We start from the raw sequence: 21,778 nt of genomic DNA on the forward strand, positions 1-21,778 counted from the left end.
GCTCCACCCAGACACCAAGGGTTACCACATTCTGATACGTTCGGATACATCAGTGGTAGTTTATCTGAACCGACAAGGGGGACTCAGATCGCGCCCTCTATCCAGACTGGCGCATCAGATTATTCTATGGTCCCAGGGGAAATTATTATCTATTAGAGCAATATATGTCCCGAGGGTTCAGAATCAGGGAGCAGATGTGACATTCTAAAATATGTCAATTTGTGGTTCTGGGTGAAATCATTTATTTTCTTTAATTTGCTCATTTTAATAGAGCATTATTTGGGTCTGAGAGATCGGGACTTTTATTTTAAAAAGTGAACTGAGGACTGGGATGGAGGAGCTGTAGTGCGCCGGCGCCCTCACAGTTGCTGGAGATAATGTGCGACGCATACACGTTTGCTTCTGTCTCTTCAATTTTTCCTGTTTTCACGAGTATGCCTTTCACAACAACTAAACAATATGCATACGAGTCATGTGAGATCTTTGTGTATGTTCATGGTGTCAATATTTTGTGCATAAATGTTCTGGTTGGTGAAAATAGTGAATGTGTGTAGATTGTCCGCCATTTTGTGGACGCTGTGATATTATGTGCTCGTGTAATGCATTTAATTCAATTCATACAGGTTCCAGTTACCAGGTATAGCGTTCATTTATTAGTTAACTTGTATTAAATTTGTGTTTTGGTTGATTAGAGTTCATGTGTAAAAATATCCATGTATTTCTCCAGCCAAATGTTTCAAACAGCCATTTCAGTGCAAACGCATGTAATACTGTTCTATTTCCTGGCAATTCAGAGGTAAAAAACTAATGTTAATGTAACATGATGGCAGTGCTGATTTAAAAAATCAGTAACTATAATGTTTATGTATGGGTTACATATATTTATCGGGTTTCTAGGCCTTACATGTTTAGTCATGTGTTGATTTTATATATATAAAATACCCTTTGGCTCGTTCTGAGTAGATTTAAAGGAGCCATGTGAAAAGCTATAATGTATAATTTTATGTGGAGAAAAAAAAAGGAAAATGTAAATGTGAAATGTGCATTGTTGTGATAATAGAGAAAATGAAATAATGACACTTATGCACTAATTAGAAAAAAATACTTTATTTGAAAACAATGTGGAAAAAAAACATTGAATAAACAATTGCTGGAGATAATGTGCGACGCATACACGTTTGCTTCTGTCTCTTAAATTTTTCCTGTTTTCACAGGACTTTCTAATCTGTAAACAAGGCTTTCTGCACGGGGCTTGCAACACAGACATCCTGTCGAGGCAGGGGCTGAGGCCCGGGGAATGGAGGGAAACCCAGAGGTGGTGAAGTTGATATGGCAGAAGTTTGGATCAATGGAAGTGGATCTGTTTGCGTCTCGAGAGACGTCCCACTGTCCACTTTGGTTCTCCCTCACTCATCCAGCCCCACTGGGGTTGGATCCCATGGTACAGGCCTGGCCGAGGCTTCGCGTCTACGCTTTCCCTCGATCGCTCTGCTCCCGGGAGTCCTGGAGAAGGTCCGTCAGGAGGCCATCAGTCTCTTCTTCTGGTAGCCCCGTTGTGGCCGGCCCGAGTATGGTTTTCAGACATAATTTCACTCCTGATAGGGCACACTATTCCACCCTCGCCCGGAGCTGTGGAAATTGTGGGTCTGGCCCCTGAGGGGGCCCAGTACCTAGATGCCGGTCTATCAGCTGGGGTGGTCGAAACCATACTTAGCTCTAGGGCTCCATCTACTAGGAGATTATATGGCCTTAAGTGGAATGTTTTTCCACTTGGAGTATAGAACATGAGTTAGGTCCAGTTAACTGCCCAGTGGCTTTAGTTCTGGAGTTTCTTCAAGATCGTTTCTCTGCGGGTCTCTCCCCGTCCACACTTAAGGTGTACGTGGCTGCTATTGCGGCGGTCCATGCACCACTGAGTGATGGGCCTTTGGGGAGGCACCAACTGGTCATACTATTTCTCCATGGTACATGGAGGATGAGACCGACAGTCAGGTCCAGGGTTCCTTTCTGGGACCTAGCGGTGGTTCTCGAGGGGCCATCCCTGGCTTCCTCCGAAACCCCTCCAGTCGGCTTCGCCTAGGACCTCACGTTCAAGATAGCCTTTCTCTCAGCTATTTCTTAAAATGATTAAGAGATTGGAGATCTCCAAGCCCTGGCACTAACGCCAGCTTGCTTGGGGTTTGCCCCCGGCAAAGTTAAGGCCATCCTGGACCCAAGACCCAGCTGTGTGCCTTAAGTGCATTCGAACATGGCTAGGTCCATGGTCCTGCAATCATTTTCATCCTCCACCTCATGTGTTGGCAGAAGAAAAGAGGTTCTGCTCTGCCAGTCAGGGTTCCGAGTATTTGCCTTGAGAGGACCTCTTCTTGGAGGAGGTCGGACCTACTGTTAGTGTGTTTTGGGTCACCTAATAAGGGGCTCCCGCATTCAAACAAACCATAAGTAGGCCTACAAGGTGCGCAATTTGCCTTCCCCTTTGGCTGTAAGGGCTCATTTTAACAGAGGCATGGCATCCTCTAGGGCCCTCCGTTCGGGAGTGCCCCTCCTGGAGATCTGTGAGGCAGCCGGTTGGGCTAGCCCGCACACTTTTATCAGGTTTTATTGTCTGCACCTCCTTAGTACGTCTGGCACACAAGTGCTCTCGTCCTAGCTTAAGTGCCTGAGATCAGCTTCACTCTAGGACAGGCTTTTTCGGTGCGTGGCCTAGTGGGCATCCGTTCCCCAAAGAGTCGTTTTCAACGACGCAGTGTTGAGTTCCCTACGAAAGGGAACGTCTCGGGTTACGACTGTAACCCTTGTTCCCTAAGGAGGCAACGAGACACTGTGTCGTCTTGCCACGCCCCTTAACGCCTGGGAGCGGCTTGCTTCATCCCGAGGCTAATGTGTGTGTATGCCGGCGACACTTTTATGCATCCGGTTATGCCGTCACGTTACGTCATGACGCAACACCAATCAGGATTGGATTAGTTTCATTCAGACTTCAGAGGCGTACGCTTAGGGAGCGTCCCCAAAGAGTCGTTTTCAACGATGCAGTGTTACAGTCGTTACAGTCGTTAAAAGGGTTACAGTCGTAACCCAAGACGATTGCTTGTGCACATCTCTGCTTGATCTTTCCATTTGTTTGGAAAACCTATAGTTTTAAAAATGTACAATATTTTACATCTTTGGTGACACGAGCCTCTGCTCATATAAACATGAAGCTGAGATACTCAACAGCATTAGGTGACATTAAACAGTCATTTAAGTTATTGTTCCATACATACATCTATTTATTGTACTACAGCAGAATATTATTAATTTCACTTTAAAATTATTAAAAGTATTTTAGTGAAGCTTCATCAAACCAACATCAAGTGATTTTAAAGCTTTAATTTGTGAAAAACTCTGTTCTTCAGGAGTGTTTGGTGTGTCAGTGATGGAGGGAGATTCAGTCTCTCTAAACTCTGGTCTCACTGAAATAAAGGATGATGATGTGATTCAGTGGAGGTTTGGAAATGAAAACACTTTAATAGCAGAAATCAATAAACGGTTCGACAGATTCACTGTATATGAAGATGTTCTTGATGGGAGATTCAGAGACAGACTGAAGCTGGACAAACAAACTGGATCTCTGACCGTCACACACACCACAACTGAACATACTGGAGATTATAAACTACAGACCAACCGTGAGATCAAGAGTTTCATTCTCTTTATCTATGGTGAGTTTCACTTGTTTTATATTTGAATCAGCACAAATATACAATTAATAATTCAAACTTAATTTAGCTTCTGTAATGATGATATTCATTTCAAATTTAAATTTCAAACTATTTACTTTTATAAACCATCAAGTGACCGTCTAAATCTGTGACAAACCCTGTGTGTGTGTGTGTGCGTGCGTGTGTGTGTGTGTGTGTGTGCGTGCGTGTGTGTGTGTGTCTGCGTGTGTGTGTGTCTGGTGATTCAGTCCTGAAGTCAGTGATGGAGGGAGATTCAGTCTCTCTAAGCTCTGGTCTAACTGAAATGAAGGATGATGATGTGATTCGGTGGAGGTTTAAAAACACTTTAATAGCAGAAATCAATAAACGGTTCGACAGAATCACTGTATATGAAGATGTTCTTGATGGGAGATTCAGAGACAGACTGAAGCTGGACAATCGAACTGGATCTCTGACCATCACAAACACCACAACTGAACATCCTGGATATTATAAACTACAGATCAACAGTGAGATCAAGAGATTCATTCTCGCTGTCTTTGGTGAGTTCAAAAACGTTTACACCAGTTTTTTAATGAAAACATTTAAATTAATTCGTACACAATTTTGTTTTTGTTATTATATATTGTTTATTTTGAATGTCAATTTTAAACAATTCAATTCAGTAAACCATTATAAAGTTTTTTAACATTATTAATCTATGCAAACCCTGTTTCTGTTTGTTCTCTGTGTGTTTGACAGATGAAGTGAAGACAGTGTCAGTGAAGGAGGGAGATTCAGTCTCTCTAAACTCTGGTCTCACTGAAGTGGAGGATGATGATGTGATTCAGTGGAGATTTGGAGATGAAAACACTTTAATAGCAGAAATCAATAAATGGGCCGACAGAATCACTGTATATGAAGATGTTCTTGATGGGAGATTCAGAGACAGACTGAAGCTGGACAATCAAACTGGATCTCTGACCGTCACACACACCACAAGTGAACATGAAGGACATTATAAACTACTGATGTTTTCAGATCTACTGATGTTTTCAGGAAGATTGTCATCAAAAGTATTCAATGTTTCTGTCTGTGAGTAGAGATCATTTGTTTTCTCCTTTAAATGTTCTTATTTACTATTTACATATTGAATTGTTGAATAATATTACAGTTTGAGATGACAGATCGTATGAAAACTCACTTGGAAACAAATATAAGATTGTTGATTACATTTGATCATATTTCTGTGTATTCAGAAATATTAGTTGATGTCAGCGCTGATATTAGTGTTTATTGACTGATCTGATCTCAGTTTGATGTGTTTATTCCTCAGACTCTGTCCACTGTTGTGGTCCTACTGAAGCTGTGATCCGATTGGTCCTCTCTGCTCTGGTGGGCATGGCTACTGTCAGTATTGTGGTTTATGACATCAGATCCAGAAGAGCTGAACGAGATCAAGCACATATTCACACATCAGGTACATGATTGATGATGTCATTTCTCACAAACTGATTTTGAATATATAAATGTATGTCAGATATATTTATGCCTTGATATGTTCATCTTTTTCAGGAAGTATTGAAATCTAAAGCAGAATGCTGAACTTTAAAGGTTCTTCAAGTGTGTTTTCTGTTTGTGTGCGTCATAATTAATACTAAATATTTGAGCTTGATTATTTTGGGATTTTAAAAAAAATCTTATTTTTTAGTTTTAATTGTTTATATTTCTCTCAGAAAGATAAAAAAAGTGAAAAAAGAGACACAGATCTCACTTTACTACTGCTGTATATTTGCTGTATGTATTTTCTTGCCTTTATCAATAAAGTTTCTCACTCTGAGGTTCAAGAGTCTCTCCATGTTTTATTACATTTATTATGTTGAGCGCTTCCCGGAGGAATACAGACTTTAAATATAGTTTAAAGATTTCAGAATAGTGGAACACATAAAGCTTTACATTATTAAAATATTATTTAAAACATTATTTGTAAATGTTTACATTATTAGTTCATTCATTTATTGGAGGGAGGGAGGGAGGTAGGTAGTTATGGAGCTAGGCAGGTAGGGAGCCATATAAAACTATGTCTGTTTAACTATTTCTCCTTTCATTCAGCATATTTAGTATTTGTGCGGCTTTTCTGTTGGCAGCGTGTATAATGCAGTAAAGAAACTGTGTTCAGGAGGAATCTCTCTTCAGCCAGACGCGTTGTTTTAACTGCTGTTGAAAATTGTATAATCTGTGAAATCTGTTGTCTGAGTACAACGACGTTGCCATTTAGACTCTGTGTGAGTTTAAAGTATTAAACCGTGTAGGGAGATGGGTGCCAAATCTGTTTGGGTTATCTACTCCTAAACTTTTCTCCTGTTTATCTTCGTTAGTCAGGGAGAGAGGTAAGATAACTGTCTTTAATTGTCTTTAAGGGAGAGAGGTAAGATAACTGTCTTCTTGATTGCTGACTGTTTTCTTCTTTGGGTGAAAGAGGAGAGTGTAGTAGGGGATTAAGAGATGGAATTTGATCTGCTCTCATTTACTCTTGCGCCGACTATTGAACTCTTTAATTGCTGTAAAAAGAAAGATCTTATTCAGATAGCAGTTTTATTAACATCATAATTTTCAAAGAAGTTGACATGATTGAAGTACCTACCTACAAATGGATGCTCAGCGTGCTGCTGTACAACCAATCTATTTTCCGCGTACCAAAACCTCTTCAATTTCCTCTCCTACATTGAAAGCAACTAGTCCTTTGTCTGAAGGGCATAGCCAGGTGTCTACTGCCGTTCCTTTTGACTCCACTAGATATATTAAACTAGTACCGCCGTTCAGAGAAGGAGAAGTAGATTCCTACTTTGTCATGTTCGAGCGAGTCGCAGGAAAGTTAGGGTGGCCGAAAGAGATGTGGGCTCTATTGTTACAGCGTAGCCTCACTGGAAAAGCACAGGAGGTCTGTTCTGCTCTGCCAATCGAATCTTCTCTCCACTATGACATAGACTATGAAGTAGAGGGAAGAAACTTACGAACGCTACCCAAAATGATTCTGCAGTAATTGAAGGTATGTGCTGCTTTCCTGCTCCTTTTTTTTTTTTAAAGCAAATTTGCTGTGAAATCAAACCTTTTACGAATATTCTCAGAATTATATCATGTCAACTTTCGGTAAGGTATCTTGGAGGTGCAAAAGTGGACACTAAAGGCACAGTCATATTAGCAAAATTTTGTGTGCAGAAAAGGTCCATTGTCCAAAGGGCAGAACTTGATCACAGGCAAACTTGAGGTGGCGCATTGCCTGCGACAGCTTCTGTGCAGCGGTGAAGCGCTCTGTGAATCCATCCACTGCGGGGCCGAAGAGGACGGTGAGGGAGACTAGGGAGTCGCAGAAAGCAGCATTGTCTGCGTCCTTGATCTCCGTTAGGTTGAGCCATAAGTGACGTTCCAACACCACTAAGCTGGCCATAGCTCTGCAGAAAGCGACTTTAACCTTCCATCCAATCGCTGTGGGTGGCCAGAGATGCACGGCCACGGCTTCGTCCAGAGGAGGCAGTTTCTCATACCCCTTTTCTTCAGCGACGTCAATCGTGGTGAGGGCGGGGGTGGTTGAAGTGCACCGAGTAGGAGGCACCATGACTTGATGAGTTTGTCATGAACTTCTGTGAAGAATGGCGCTGCTCTCGGTCTGCTAACTCCCGGTAGGAACCATTCATCCAGGCGGCTGCTTGTGGTCTCCTCGGGGATAGACCACTCCAGTCCGAGCTCGAATCTCTAGGGGTGTGGGGTTATCCAGTGAGCCCGACCAGTCCTCTGCATCTGAAACTGCGATGACATGCTGTCATCAGTGAGATCCTCTTCAGATCCCCTGAACGAGACCAGGCCTCTTGTGCCAGAATAGGGGCTCTTGACTGCGCTGTAGAAGAGCCCTGGAGAATCCTGGTTTTGTAGGGACAATGAGGCACATGGGATCTGTGCCGGCGTAAGCTCACTCATGTCCGATCGCTCAGTCCTCTGGCTCTGCTGCTTCTTTCTCCGAGGTTCCTGGGAAGAAGAGAACAGGAGAGTGTGAAGGGTGGAGAGAGGCTCAAACTCTCGCAGTGAGAGCAGCTCGTCTCAGTGAGCGCAGCTTCTGTGCGGGATTTCCCCAGACAGGCGAAGCACTCACTGTGCTCATCAAATGGGTGCAGGTGTGCCCACACTTGTTGCGCAGCATTTGCAACAACGCCGCATGAAATTTGATTGAATTTGCTCTTTTAGAAACGCCGGATTGCCACAGGGGAGATGGCTGAATCAGCTCGAGTGCAGTGTCGATCAGTCAGCTTGATAGCAGGTCGCCGGCACACTGACTTGATCCACTGTGAGGCTTTTCGACGGCAAAATGCTTCTTCTATCTCGTAGTCCAGTGAAATGTTGGAGGGCTCTAGCGGGCTTTTTCGCCATAGGTTCGTGCAGTTATTGCTGCTCAGCCATAGGTTCCTCCAACTCTGTGGCATTACCATTGGCCCATGCAGTTACACTGTGTGATTCTATAAGCTTTAATAAATCAGAGAAAAAGGAGTGAACCGTATAGATAGGAAACGTGTGTTTCAACTTGAGTTTCACAAGAGAAATTTTATTCAGATTTGCTAAAATACCAAAGTGTGGTAAAGTCTGCAATCAAAAAAGAAAAAGAAAAAAAGGAGATCTTGTTATAAACTCCAGTATTTCTTGATAAAATTTTCACCAAATATCTCTGTTAACCAAATGCAAATTTCTCTAAATGAAAAATGATATAGGTTATTGTGTTTTCTCATTAATATTCACGGATTAATTTTGTTGTAACAATGCGGGCAAACATTATAAATGTTATTCACTGGTTTCGGGATCAAAATGGATGCTGCAATGGTTTTCTTCTTAGTTTTATCTGTACAGAAATGTGGTTAGATCTGTTGGGTGGATAAACAGCTTCTGCTGGATGTTTGTGGAGCGTTTTTTTTTCTTTCTCCAAGTACGATTAACTCCTGCTTTTGCACTTTAAGAGTGCACGCTTTCACTGCGTGATGTAGCCGATTATAATGCAGTGTGAATTCCCCCTAACATCAAGATATGAGGATAAAATCTGGATGACTTTTCATATCTTTTTACACTTATGTCGTAAGACCATGTTAAGCAATGTCACGCAATGTCACACGGGAAAGAGTGCAGTTTTTCCTGAACATCAGCATGATTGCAAATGTGATATTGATTTTATGAAACAGTTCAAAAAACTAAAAGTTAACATTGAGTTACATCTTAGACACAATATTGTCTGTTTTTGCTCTATTTCACAAAGAATATAGTTATATCATACAAACAAATCCACAGAGGAGCAGTCATGCGTCTCTGAGAAACAGAAACACACAGCAGTGTTTTGTTTGTATCTGCATTTTTTAATGAATTGGGTGAGTCAAATATGATTCAAAGACCCATTATTAAATGCAGTCACTTGCTTCATTCCTGAATCAGTCGGTTGTTTTGAACGAATCGACTGAATTAATTATTGTTAAATAATTAAATAAATGGAATAATGATTTAAATAAAGCGTACTTTTCTGATCCAGAACACAGCCAGACCTAGAGCCCAAATCATCACTATTGCTGCTGCTGTGAGTTGGTTTGTGGCTGTACGCTTCGTCTAAGCCTCGTATTTCTTTCTGTTTTGAACCATTATTTACTATCATCTCTAGTTGTTTATACTACTAAATACAGCTTACCCAACTTCACACATTAACCTGACATCGCTATCTTCCGTTACTACTAGCACAACACGGAGAACATTTCAGAACTAGAGACACGCATCCAAACTTTAATTGAGAATAGTAAGAAGAGTGCTAGAGCTTTAGATACTATTTTGGATGCGCCTAGCCTAGTGAACCCTTTACACGATTCGGTTCCGGCTGAATTAGAGCCCGTGCAACAGGGCAGATGGGTGACGGAGAGGCGCTGTAGTCGTGGATTTAAAAAACGCTCTTCCGTTCCGATTCAGTTGTGTTCACTCAACGGCTGGCTGTCTGGCTGGTGTCCGCGAAATAATATAGAATTCATAGACAATTGGAAAAGTTTTTTGGGGCAGACCTGACCTGTTGAAAAGAGATGGTATTCATCCCTCCTGGGGTGGTGCTGCTCTTCTAGTAGTTTGGCTCATAGTCTTAAAACATGACAATCTGGGGCTCAGGTCGGGAAGCAGACAGACTGGCTTAACCGACTGTCTGCTAGCTGTCTAACGTCACCCTGGTCAAATATCAGCTTCCCGGCCAGTGTATAATCGTTAGGCAATCATAACATACATTGATTCTCGTGGAAAAGTGAAAATTACAGGTCATGACTCCTTTAAGAGAGCAGCCAGAAAAATGGAGCGCAACTGGAAGAAAACAAAACTAGAGGTATTTCATGGAAGGAGAGCTCGATTGCTTACAGAGAGGCTTTAAAAGCTGCTAGATCTGCTTATTTTTCAACCCTATTAGTAGAAAATAAACACAATCCTAGGTATTTATTTGAAACAGTGGCTAAACTAACGAAACAGAAAGCTTCAAGCCCAGAAGTTTCCAAACAACACAGCAGTAATGACTATGAACTTCTTCACTTATAAGATCGATAATATCAGGGACAAAATTATAACTATGCAACCGTCTAATACAGTATCGCATCAGGAAGTGCATTGTAGTCTCCCTGAGGGAAAATTTGATTCATTCATTGCTATAGGAGAGGAAGAATTTAGCAATATCGTCAAATCATCTAAATCGACAACTTGTATGTTAGACACTATACCGACTAAGCTGCTGAAAGAGATGCTTCCATATGTCATAGATCCTCTTCTTAATATCATTAATTCATCTTTGTCTCTAGGATACGTACCAAAAGCCTTTAAGCTGGCTATGATTAAACCGCTTGTTAAAAAAACAGCAACTTGATCCTACAGAATTAGTCAACTACAGGCCGATCTCGAATCTGCCTTTTCTGTCAAAGATATTAGAAAAAGCAGTATCCTCACAACTGTGTTCCTTTCTTGAAAGAAATGATATCTGCAAGGATTTTCAGTCCGGATTTAGACTGTACCATATGATTGACAGCTCACAGCACTAAATAACACACAGATATCTAATCCAATATTTCACTCTTCTGCTGTTAAGTTTTCATTCAGGGCCAGAATTCAGTTGAAAATGTAAGATCAGCAAAAGCTTGTTGATGTTCGTGATGTTAAAGGAGACGGATGTGTGAGCGGAAACTAACTGAGGTTGGGGGAGGATTCACACACAACCAGATAAATATCTCAGTTCAGTCTTTCTGATCAATCTGAGTGTTTAGACATTAAGAGTTACTATCGTCGGCTTTTCACTGAACCGATGAAGAAAATGTTTCTCAAATTACTTTTGCTCTGTTTGTGTTTGTGGCGTCTGGATGGTGAGTTTTTATGTTTTAAGTTGTTTCTATTCAGGTTTGATAAATTACTGGTTAACATTCACTGTTATTCTCGTGTAGAAACAAATAATGTGTGATTTTGCTGAGAGATAACTCTCTTATTTGAGATTAAAGTCGATTGTAGTCTTTTTTAATGTGGTTAATGAGTATGTAAAACGGTTTATCTCATTTTCATCACTTCACATTTATTAAAAGTATTTTAGTGAAGCTTCATCAAACCAACGTCGAGTGATTTTAAAGCTTTAATCTGTGAAAAACTCTGTTCATCAGGAGCGTTTGCTGAGGATGAAGTGAAGAGAGTGTCAGTGACGGAGGGAGATTCAGTCTCTCTAAACTCTGGTCTCACTGAAATGAAGGATGATGATGTGATTCTGTGGAGATTTGGAGATGAAAACACTTTAATAGCAGAAATCAATGTAACGGCCGACAGATTCACTGTATATGAAGATGTTCTTGATGGGAGATTCAGAGACAGACTGAAGCTGGACAATCAAACTGGATCTCTGACCGTCACACACACCACAACTGAACACGAAGGAGTTTATAAACTACAGATCAATGGTGTGATCAACAGTTTCGATCTCTCTCTCTACGGTGAGTAAACCTTTTGAGTGATACGGTCCCACATATGACAATTTGAACTGCGGCACAAACAAACATGGCGGCGACCATCTCACATTTTAAATCAAGATGACGGCATGACGGATCGCCATGGAAACAATAAGCGGGAAACATTATAAAATAAATGCCTTGAAAAAACTCACCCAGTCAGAATCTCGCGTGAAAGGGTTAAATAGCCGATTGGTTTCTCCTGTTTGTAATGACAAAATTATATTAAACCGCTGCAAATACTGCGCATTTAAAACACATTTACAGCGTAACTTTCAGTAATTATAGTGTACCTACAACATGTAAAGTTTTAGGAATAAAGTGGTAATAACCAGAAGAATTAACTCATTATTTATACTGTAGGTATTGTAAAACTAAGGGGATCTTATTCTAATATTATGATACAACAATCTTACATTTGAGAGAAATTGAGCGAGAACATACACTGCAAACCTTTTTGTAATAATATACCAATACATATACACTTTTTGAAAATTATAGGGTATATCTGTGCATTTATACAGTACTTTCTTTTAACAAAAGTGCACTGAGAACTAAAACTATTGCAAGTTTTGCTGAAATACTGTATAAATATTCTCTTGTTCATGTAGTTACAGGGAAAGTGTGACTTCTGCGACTGAACATTTAAGTGTTGCTTTTACTCTTTTGTTTCATTAAGTTAATAACACTTTATTTTATTTTTTCTCATCTACTAAATCTATTTAAAAACTGTTTTGGGCATTTGGTTGGTGAGTTTTAAGTTTGTTTTTATGACTTCAGTTGTTTCTGTTCTGGTACCATGTGATAAATTAGTGGTTAAATTAGTTTGAGAGGATCAACATTCACTGTTATTCTCATATAAATAATTTAACTGTGATTTTACTGTCAGATCAAGTTTGAATTCAGCTCTAAACTAAATTATGGATTGATTAAATTAAATAATATAAATATGAAGCTCAGATAATCTACAGCAATAGTTTTAGTGTGACATTAAACATTAAAGTAAAAGTATATTTTTTTAGTTATTGTTCCATTTATAAATCTATTTCTTTTTTCATTCTTCATATTTTGTCTTTACTGCTGCAGAATATTATGTCACATTTAAATGATTAAAAGTATTTTAGTGAAGCTTCATCAAAACCAACATCAAGAGATTTTAAAGCTTTAATCTGTGAAAAACTCTGTTCTTCAGGAGCGTATGAGTCAGTGAAGGAGGGAGATTCAGTCTCTCTAAACTCTGGTCTCACTGAAATGAAGGATGATGATGTGATTCAGTGGAGATTTGGAAATGAAAACACTTTAATAGCAGAAATCAATGTAACGGCCGACAGATTCACTGTATATGAAGATGTTCTTGATGGGAGATTCAGAGACAGACTGAAGCTGGACAATCAAACTGGATCTCTGACCGTCACACACACCACAACTGAACATGAAGGAGGTTATAAACTACAGATCAACAGTGAGATCAAGAGATTCGTTCTCTCTCTCTACAGTGAGTAAACCTTTTGAGTGATACGGCCCCACATATGGGATTTGATGTTCAGTGACGTCACATGACTGTCAGAAACTGTTCAGACGATTTGAACTGCGGCGCAAACAAACATGGCGGCGACCATCTCACATTTAAAATCAAGATCATGACCAGCATCACGGATCGCCATTGAAACAATAAGCGGGAAACTTTCTAAAATAAATGCCTTGAAAAAACTCACCCAGTCAGAATCTCGCGTGAAAGGGTTAAATAGCCGATCGGTTTCTCCTGTTTTTAATGACTAAATTAAATTAAACTCCATTTTTTCTTTTCATTGTTTATAATATTGTTTATTTCAGTCACTCTAAACTCTGATAGTAATAGTAGTTTATAGTAATCTTCAGGATTTTTAAATGTATGTGATGTTTGATAGAGAGCCAACACAGTGTTGACAGAACGGCTGATATGATGTCACTTCCTGGTTCTAGTAAGAGCTCGAGCTGCTGGAGTTTGCTTGATAACACTTTACATTACAGCCCGCAAATACTGCGCATTTAAAACACATTTACAGCGTAACTTTCAGCAATTATAGTGTACCTACAACATGTATTTAGGAATACAGGGGTAATAACCAAGAATTAACTCATTATTTGGTTACACTTTATTTGAAGGTGTCAATGTTACAGTGTAATTATACATTTAAGTAATATTGATTAACTGCATGTACTTACTATAGGAATAGGGTTTGGTTGAGGGTTAGTTGCATGTAATTATGCATAATTTTCTGTTATTACTATGGTAAGTACGTGTAGCATATGTATCAAGGACACTGTAAAATAAACTGTTACCTATTATTTATTCTGTAAGTATTGTAAAACTAAGGGCATTAGTTTTAGTGTGATATTAAACATTAAAGTAAAAGTATCTTTTTTAGTTATTGTTCCATATATAAATATATTTCTCTTTTCATTCTTCATCTTTTGTCTTTGTACTACTGCAGAATATTATTAATGTCACATTTAAATGATTAAAAGTATTTTAGTGAAGCTTCATCAAAACCAACATCAAGAGATTTTAAAGCTTTAATCTGTGAAAAACTCTGTTCTGCAGGAGTGGCTGGTGGTGATCCTACTTATAAAGAAGACCTGGTACTGGTGTCAGTGAAGGAGGGAGATTCAGTCTCTCTAAACTCTGGTCTCACTGAAATGAAGGATGATGATGTGATTCAGTGGAGATTTGGAGATGAAAACACTTTAATAGCAGAAATCAATAAACGGTTCGACAGATTCACTGTATATGAAGATGTTCTTGATGGGAGATTCAGAGACAGACTGAAGCTGGACAATCAAACTGGATCTCTGACCGTCACACACACCACAACTGAACATGAAGGAGATTATAAACTACAGACCTTCAGTGAGATCTTGAGATTCAGTCTGTTTGTCTACGGTGAGTTAAATATTTGTTGCACTTGTTTTATATTTTAATCAGCACAAAGACACCATTAATAATTCAAACTCCATTTTGCTTCTGTTGCTTAATAATGATATTTATTTCAAATTTAAATTTCAAACTATTTAATTTTATAAACCATCAAGTGACCATCTAAATCTGTGATGAACCGTGTGTGTGTGTGTGTGTGTGTGTGTGCGCGCGTGTGTGTGTGTGTGTGTGTGTTTGGTAATTCAGGACTGGTGTCAGTGATGGAGGGAGATTCAGTCTCTCTAAACTCTGGTCTCACTGAAATGAAGGATGATGATGTGATTCTGTGGAGATTTGGAGATGAAAACACTTTAATAGCAGAAATCAATGTAACGGCCGACAGATTCACTGTATATGATGATGTTCTTGATGGGAGATTCAGAGACAGACTGAAGCTGGACAATCAAACTGGATCTCTGACCGTCACACACACCACAACTGAACACGAAGGAGATTATAAACTACAGATCAACAGTGAGATCAAGAGATTCATTCTCACTGTCTTTGGTGAGTTCAAAAACGTTTACACTTGTTTTTTAATGACACATATTAAATTAATTCACACACAATTTTGTTTTTGTTATTTTATATTGTTTATTTTAAATGTAAATTTTAAACTATTCAATCTAGTAAACCATTATAAAGTGATTTAACAGTATTAATCTGTGACAAACCCTGTTTCTGTTTGTTCTGTGTGTGTTTGACAGATGAAGTGACGTCAGTGTCAGTGACGGAGGGAGATTCAGTCTCTCTAAACTCTGGTCTCACTGAAATGAAGGATGATGATGTGATTAAGTGGAGATTTGGAGATGAAAACACTTTAATAGCAGAAATCAATAAATGGACCGACAGATTCACTGTATATGAAGATGTTCTTGATGGGAGATTCAGAGACAGACTGAAGCTGGACAATCAAACTGGATCTCTGACCGTCACACACACCACAACTGAACATGCTGGAGATTATAAACTACAGATGTTTTCAGAAAGTTTCTCATCAAAAGTATTCAATGTTTCTGTCTATGGTGAGTAGAGATAATATTTCTTCTCCTTCAAATATTATTATTTACTATTTACATATTGAATTGTTGAATCGTTTATAGTTTGAGAAGACAGACTCAGTTTAAAACTCAATTGGAACCGAATATAATATTGTTGATTAGATTTGATCATATTTCTGTGTATTCACGTGACAATAGTGTTGTCAAAAGACCCGGTACTTCGGTACCATTTCAGTACTAAAAAAATTTAATGGTTACGGTACCAGCTTTTCTTAAGTACCGGTGGTACCGAAGTATCGGGTTAATCCGGTTCTTGATGCGATGTCCGAAAGGTGCACAGTTGCGTCCTCTTCATAAACACACAGCGACCGGCGGCTCTGCTAATGCGGTGGTTCTTAATCCACTTGTTGACCAGAAAGGAGGAATGAATCGTTCACATAGCGCGTTTTTTGCGCGTGCAAATTCGTTTTCCAGGCGCGCCTCTGTTCATGGTTGCATAGCAACGGCAGACGCAACGGGAAAGCACGCGCTTGTGGAAAGGAGAAAGCGGTGCAAACTGCGCTCTCCATGATGACGAGGAAGTATCATCAAATAATGAATTGATTTCTAGCCCTTGCATTAGCTTTACTAGCTACTAGATATATTAATTGAGATGAGAAATAAAAAGCCGCCCTGTACAGCTATGATCAGCTGTTCGGCCGAGCTTTCCATGTTGTTACGGAAAGGCCGCTGGTTTTTGTCACATGACCTGTTGAGATGCTTCTATTATAAGCCGCGCGCCTACATTTGAAGTAAAGAATTTGCACGCGCATAAAACATGATATGTGAACGGCCCCTAAAGAGGTAGGTGAATTCAGGTAGAGTGGGACATCAGGTTGAGTGGGACACTTAAGCTTTTGGGTACTGTAAAGGGTTAATTTTGTAAGCCAATCACAACACTAGTTACTGTGTTGTAGCTGAATGTCTATTGAATATGAAAAAAAGGTTGTGATTGGTGTGACATCACAGATGTGGTCCAGTTGTTATTTTTTAAATTGCTTGACTCCTGAGACCTCACGGTAAGCCACCCGGCAAGTGTAAAGCTATTTTAGAATAATAAGGTTGATAATTCTATCACTTATGATGTAACAAAACAACTTTTGCTTTTACATATATTTAGACTGTCTGTGTATTAGAGATAAATAACAATGAGCATCTAACTGTATAAAATATTTGTGAAAATTAGATTCACAGCACTGTCCCACTCAACCTGACAGTGTTAGGTTGAGTGGGACAGTGCATTTCAGGTTGAGTGGGACAGCTGAGTGGGCTTCCATTGTAAGTTCTCAGACCTTATTGAAGCTGCCGTTCCTCCCCTGCAAACAGTTCAGGGAAGTGACCTCTGTACTGGTTGCAAGGGGGTCTATGGGGATGCAAGTGACCCAAAGGCCAATGAGGAATGGGTGGCTTGCTGCCACTGCCAACGGTGGTATCATGAGTCCTGTGGAGAGCTCAACGGACTTATGGATGACGATGACTTCATCTGTCTTGGATGTGTTCACTGAAGTTGATAAAAGGTGGTAGAAGAATGTAGGCTTAATGAAAGTTCCATTCATTGAATGTAGTGAAGTTTAGAATGTTTTTGCATTAGTTCCAGAAATGAATTTAAAAAAAAATCCTTCCAAGTATTAATTAATTGAAGATCTCCATTGTTGTATTGCGCTTCATAATGCGCCACACATTTTCAATGCATGTATTCTGTTTTTATTTACCTTTTACACAACATCCCAACTTCATTGGAATTGGGTTTGTATTTCTCAGGTTCATTTTAACCATAAAATAGTGTCCCACTTTCCCTAACAAAGTGTCCCACTCAACCTGATTGCTTCCAGTTTGCTGAAGAGGGTGTCAGATGGTGTTTAAAGATGAACAGTTTGTTAATAAATACATAAATTGGGAAAATGTAACCATAGTGGCCTTCATTACAATCTATTTAAACAAAACACATACAATTTTAATACATTCTAACTGATTTAGGTTGTTTAAAATTCCATTTACCAAAAAGTGTCCCACTTTACCTGACTTCACCCCTATCGTGTGCGGTTGTATCTAGTTTAAAAGGCCTTTTAAAATTAAATATGAACGCATTTTGGATTAAATTAAGGTCAGTCAAGTCAAATAAAACATGTTTTATCTCCTGTTTAGTTGGTAACACTACAATAAGATACCATTCATTAACATTACTTAATGCCTTATCTAACCAACACATTGAGTGAACAATATATTTTTACAACATTAATGTAGGTTTGTGAATGTTATTTAATACAAACACTTGATTGTTCATGAACAGATACAACTTTTGATTTTAAAAATGTATTAGGCTACATTTTTAAATTACCCCAAGGATAATAATTGCTTCAGTGTATATAACTATTGTTAGGTCATTTGATCTAATGTTATCTAACAAATGGATATACACTTTATATGCAAATTTAATCTAAATTAGCTTTGGTACCGAAATTGGTACCGAGAACCATGGATTTTCACAGGTATCGGTACCGAATACTGAAATTTTGGTACAGTGACAACACTAATTCATAAATATTAGTTGATGTCAGCGCTGATATTAGTGTTTATTGACTGATCTGATCTCAGTCTGATGTGTTTATTCCTCAGACTCTGTCCACTGTTGTGGTCCTACTGAAGCTGTGATCCGATTGGTCCTCTCTGCTCTGGTGGGCGTGGCTACTGTCAGTATTGTGGTTTATGACATCAGATCCAGAAGAGCTGAACGAGATCAAGCACATATTCACACATCAGGTACATGATTGATGATGTCATTCTCACAAACTGATTTTGCATATATTAATGTATGTCAGATATATTTATGCCTTGATATGTTCATCTTTTTCAGGAAGAATTGAAATCTAAAGCAGAATCCTGAACTTTAAAGGTTCTTCAAGTGTGTTTTTGTCATAATTAATACAGAATATTTGAGCTTGATTATTTTGGGATTTAAAAAAAAATCTTATGTGTTAGTCTTTATGGTTTATATTTCTCTCAGATAGAAAAAAAAGAGACACAGATCTCACTTTACTACTGCTGTATATTTGCTGTATGTATTTTCTTGCCTTTATCAATAAAGTTTCTCACTCTGAGGTTCAAGAGTCTCTCCATGTTTTATTACATTTATTATGTCGAGCGGTTCGTGGAGGAATACAGACTTTATATATAGTTTAAAGATTTCAGAAGTGTGGAACATATAAAGCTTTACATTATTAAAATATTATTAGAAAAATTATTTGTAAATGTTTACATTATCATTATCTTAATTTATTTTAACACAATAATAAACAAACAACTTCCCCAGCTTCTGCTGTAACATGATAAAATACGGATTTAGGACACATTATAATATAATTTTAGATCACAGTGAAATACATAAACAACATATCGATGCTCCATTTCCTCCAACAGGGAACGATAAAGTCTTTAAATCTCTAGTGTGATTTGTCTCTGGTCTCGTCTGAGGAGCAACTCCTCCATCTAGTGGCTCACCCTGAACTCACATGTTATCAGGAGTTATTTACTCAGTCTCTGTAATGAGATCCAGTGATTGTGTCGTTACTCAAGAAAGCCTCTAGATGGCGCTGTGTTCAGTATTATGTGACGAATACTGTGAAACGAGGGAAACACTTTACTTGAAATATCAAAAAATTATTAAATCAAGATGCATTAACTAAACGGTAACACTTTACTTGGAGTTGTGCATAAGACTGACATGACACACATCATGAATATGAAGGAGGTTTTATTTGGCAACTGTCGTTAAGTGTCCTTCGCTCAATTATGAAATTTTAATGCAAAATAGGACATTGTTTGAGATGTCTTTGTTATGACAACTTGACAAACCAATAGACACATAGTTCGTATACATGGTTCACAGTGTTATTTGATAGTTTTGTTGTTGTTATCAAAGACAAACTCACTTCTATTAAACAAAGAAACATTTTTTTAGCATTTTTTTACAGTAAAACATTTATTTACCATCATTGGTACCCACCACCATCAGCAGTTTTACATTACACGGTATTTGTAAATGACCACCCCTTGTCCAAAACTGTTATGAATTATGAGTTATGACTGCTGCGTATTTACACTTAAATGAACATTGGTCTGTGCTTCACCCGCTCTGCGCTGTCTAGCAGATTTAACTCTGCTCAGCTAAATAAAGCCGGCTGGGTGCAGAATAATAATTAATATTTCTGTAATAATTTTTCTTTGAAACACGTCAAGTTGCATAGAAGAAAGCCCAATCTAGGACCTGCCCTGTATAAGAAGCAGTGCAGAGCCATAGGACTATTATTTTGTTGAACAGACCTGAGGAATTACTGATGACGTCACATGCTCAGATTTGCTTGACCAATCGGCTGAAAGTGGCGTCTCATGAACGCCCACATGTGCAAAACGGATTTTGAAGTCATTTATCCCTTTTTGACCTGTGAAAAAACGAATAAAGGCACGTTTTCGTTTTTGCTCATTTAATTTAAAATTGAAAAACAAACTATCAAAAAGTACACGGACCTCTAAGGCCGCTTGAAGCCTTGTTTATACTTTCGTCTGGCTCCGCAGACTGCGCGCGCACCTCCCCAAACGGATGAGGCGTTTATACTCGACGCGCTCGCCATTGTACTATTCTGTGAAACGTCAGGGGGCGACTCGAGTAATTGTCTTCTTAACCATCAGGAATCAACGGTGAGAAGAAGGGTCGGTCACACTTTATTTTGATGGTCCTTTTGAACATTCTGTAGACTATAAGTAACTTTGCAACTACATGGCAACTAATTATTACTTGTGACATTAGAACAAAATATGTTGATATAAAAACATGTAGGCTATATAACTTAATTAATAATCTCTTAAACACATAAAAACTATACTCTCCCATCTTTATTTATCCTTATTTATTTTTATATATTTTTTTTCTGTTGCTTGATTATTTGTAAAGCGTCTGAGTTTCCCTGTAAAGCGCTATAAAAAACCTATGTATTATTATTATTATTATTAAATATTTTCTAATTTCACTAAACATTTCATTACGTTTCGTGGAGATTTTATAACACTTGGACCTTTATTTTGATTAAAATGGCTTATGTCTGCTATCGGCTCATTTTGTAAATGTAACTAATTTAAGACGCACAAACAGTGCCGGTGCGATGAGACTTACATGCTCGGCCAGATTCAGCTCGACATTCAAGTCATTAAACATTTTCAATGTTTAATATACTGTAAAGCTGCTGCTTTAAAGTAATACATATTGTATAATCTATTATATATTATTTAGAGGTGTAAAGAGTACTTGAAAACCATACTTGAATAAAAGTACATGCCTTACAGCAAACAAATTACTCCATTACAAGTTACAAGCAACCAGTTCCAATACGACTTGAGTAAGTCTTCGAGCATCTGATGTTAGCAGTAGTTCAGTAGTTACTAATTACATTTATTCAAATTCTTTACAGCACTGACACTAGAGATCTGAGGATGTCCTAAAATTTACACAGTTTTTATGATGTTGAGTTTTTGTATTTCTACTGTGGTTTGTGGGTGTGGGGGACAGGTTGAGCATTTCTTTTATTTATTCTGTTTTGTATATTTGTAGTGTATGTTTGTTTTGTAAGGTTGTGTTTTGTGTTGTATTATTATTCTGTAATTCATAATACTAAATTTGCTCATGGTTTCTGAATAATGTTCTCAAAACATTATCAGTTCTCATGATGAATTTGCAGCAATTTCTTTCATTAATTTTGATGTCATTTTCATCAGGGTTGTTTTACTCCTCTGACTCTGTGTTTGTGTTGCAGGAATCTGAGGTGACGTGATTTACACGTTTCACAGAACAATCATTAAACTCTGTGACTCCGTTTCTCACAAATGATGATCTGATCACAACAACTGCATCTGTCTTTACACTATTACCATTTCAAAAATAATTAATTTGTTTTGCCGTTTATACTTCCTCCAAGTGATCTTTAATGAGTAATACTGTCTAATACTGTAGATTATCAAAGAATGCTTTAATTATTTGGTGTCACGTTTATTTCTCTGTATGTCTCTGCCTGTCCTCATGAATTA

At 38.4% G+C, this 21,778-nt stretch overlaps 1 protein-coding gene across 1 annotated transcript in view; it reads left to right on the forward strand.

Annotated features, from left to right (window-relative positions):
• LOC306988238 (uncharacterized protein) overlaps positions 1-19,352 on the forward strand; it is a gene marked incomplete at its 5' end in the record, with an annotated part of 97,240 nt that extends 77,888 nt beyond the window's left edge. The window contains one exon of the mRNA XM_079593045.1: positions 18,320-19,352. Coding sequence (XP_079449171.1) covers positions 18,320-18,471 — 152 coding nt within the window. The 3' untranslated portion in view covers positions 18,472-19,352. The remainder of the gene's footprint in view (positions 1-18,319) is intronic.
• Between the last annotated feature and the right edge of the window lie 2,426 nt (positions 19,353-21,778).

This window comes from Phoxinus phoxinus, assembly GCF_949152265.1.
Source record: "Phoxinus phoxinus genome assembly, chromosome: 20".
NCBI classification, from domain to species: domain Eukaryota; kingdom Metazoa; phylum Chordata; class Actinopteri; order Cypriniformes; family Leuciscidae; genus Phoxinus; species Phoxinus phoxinus.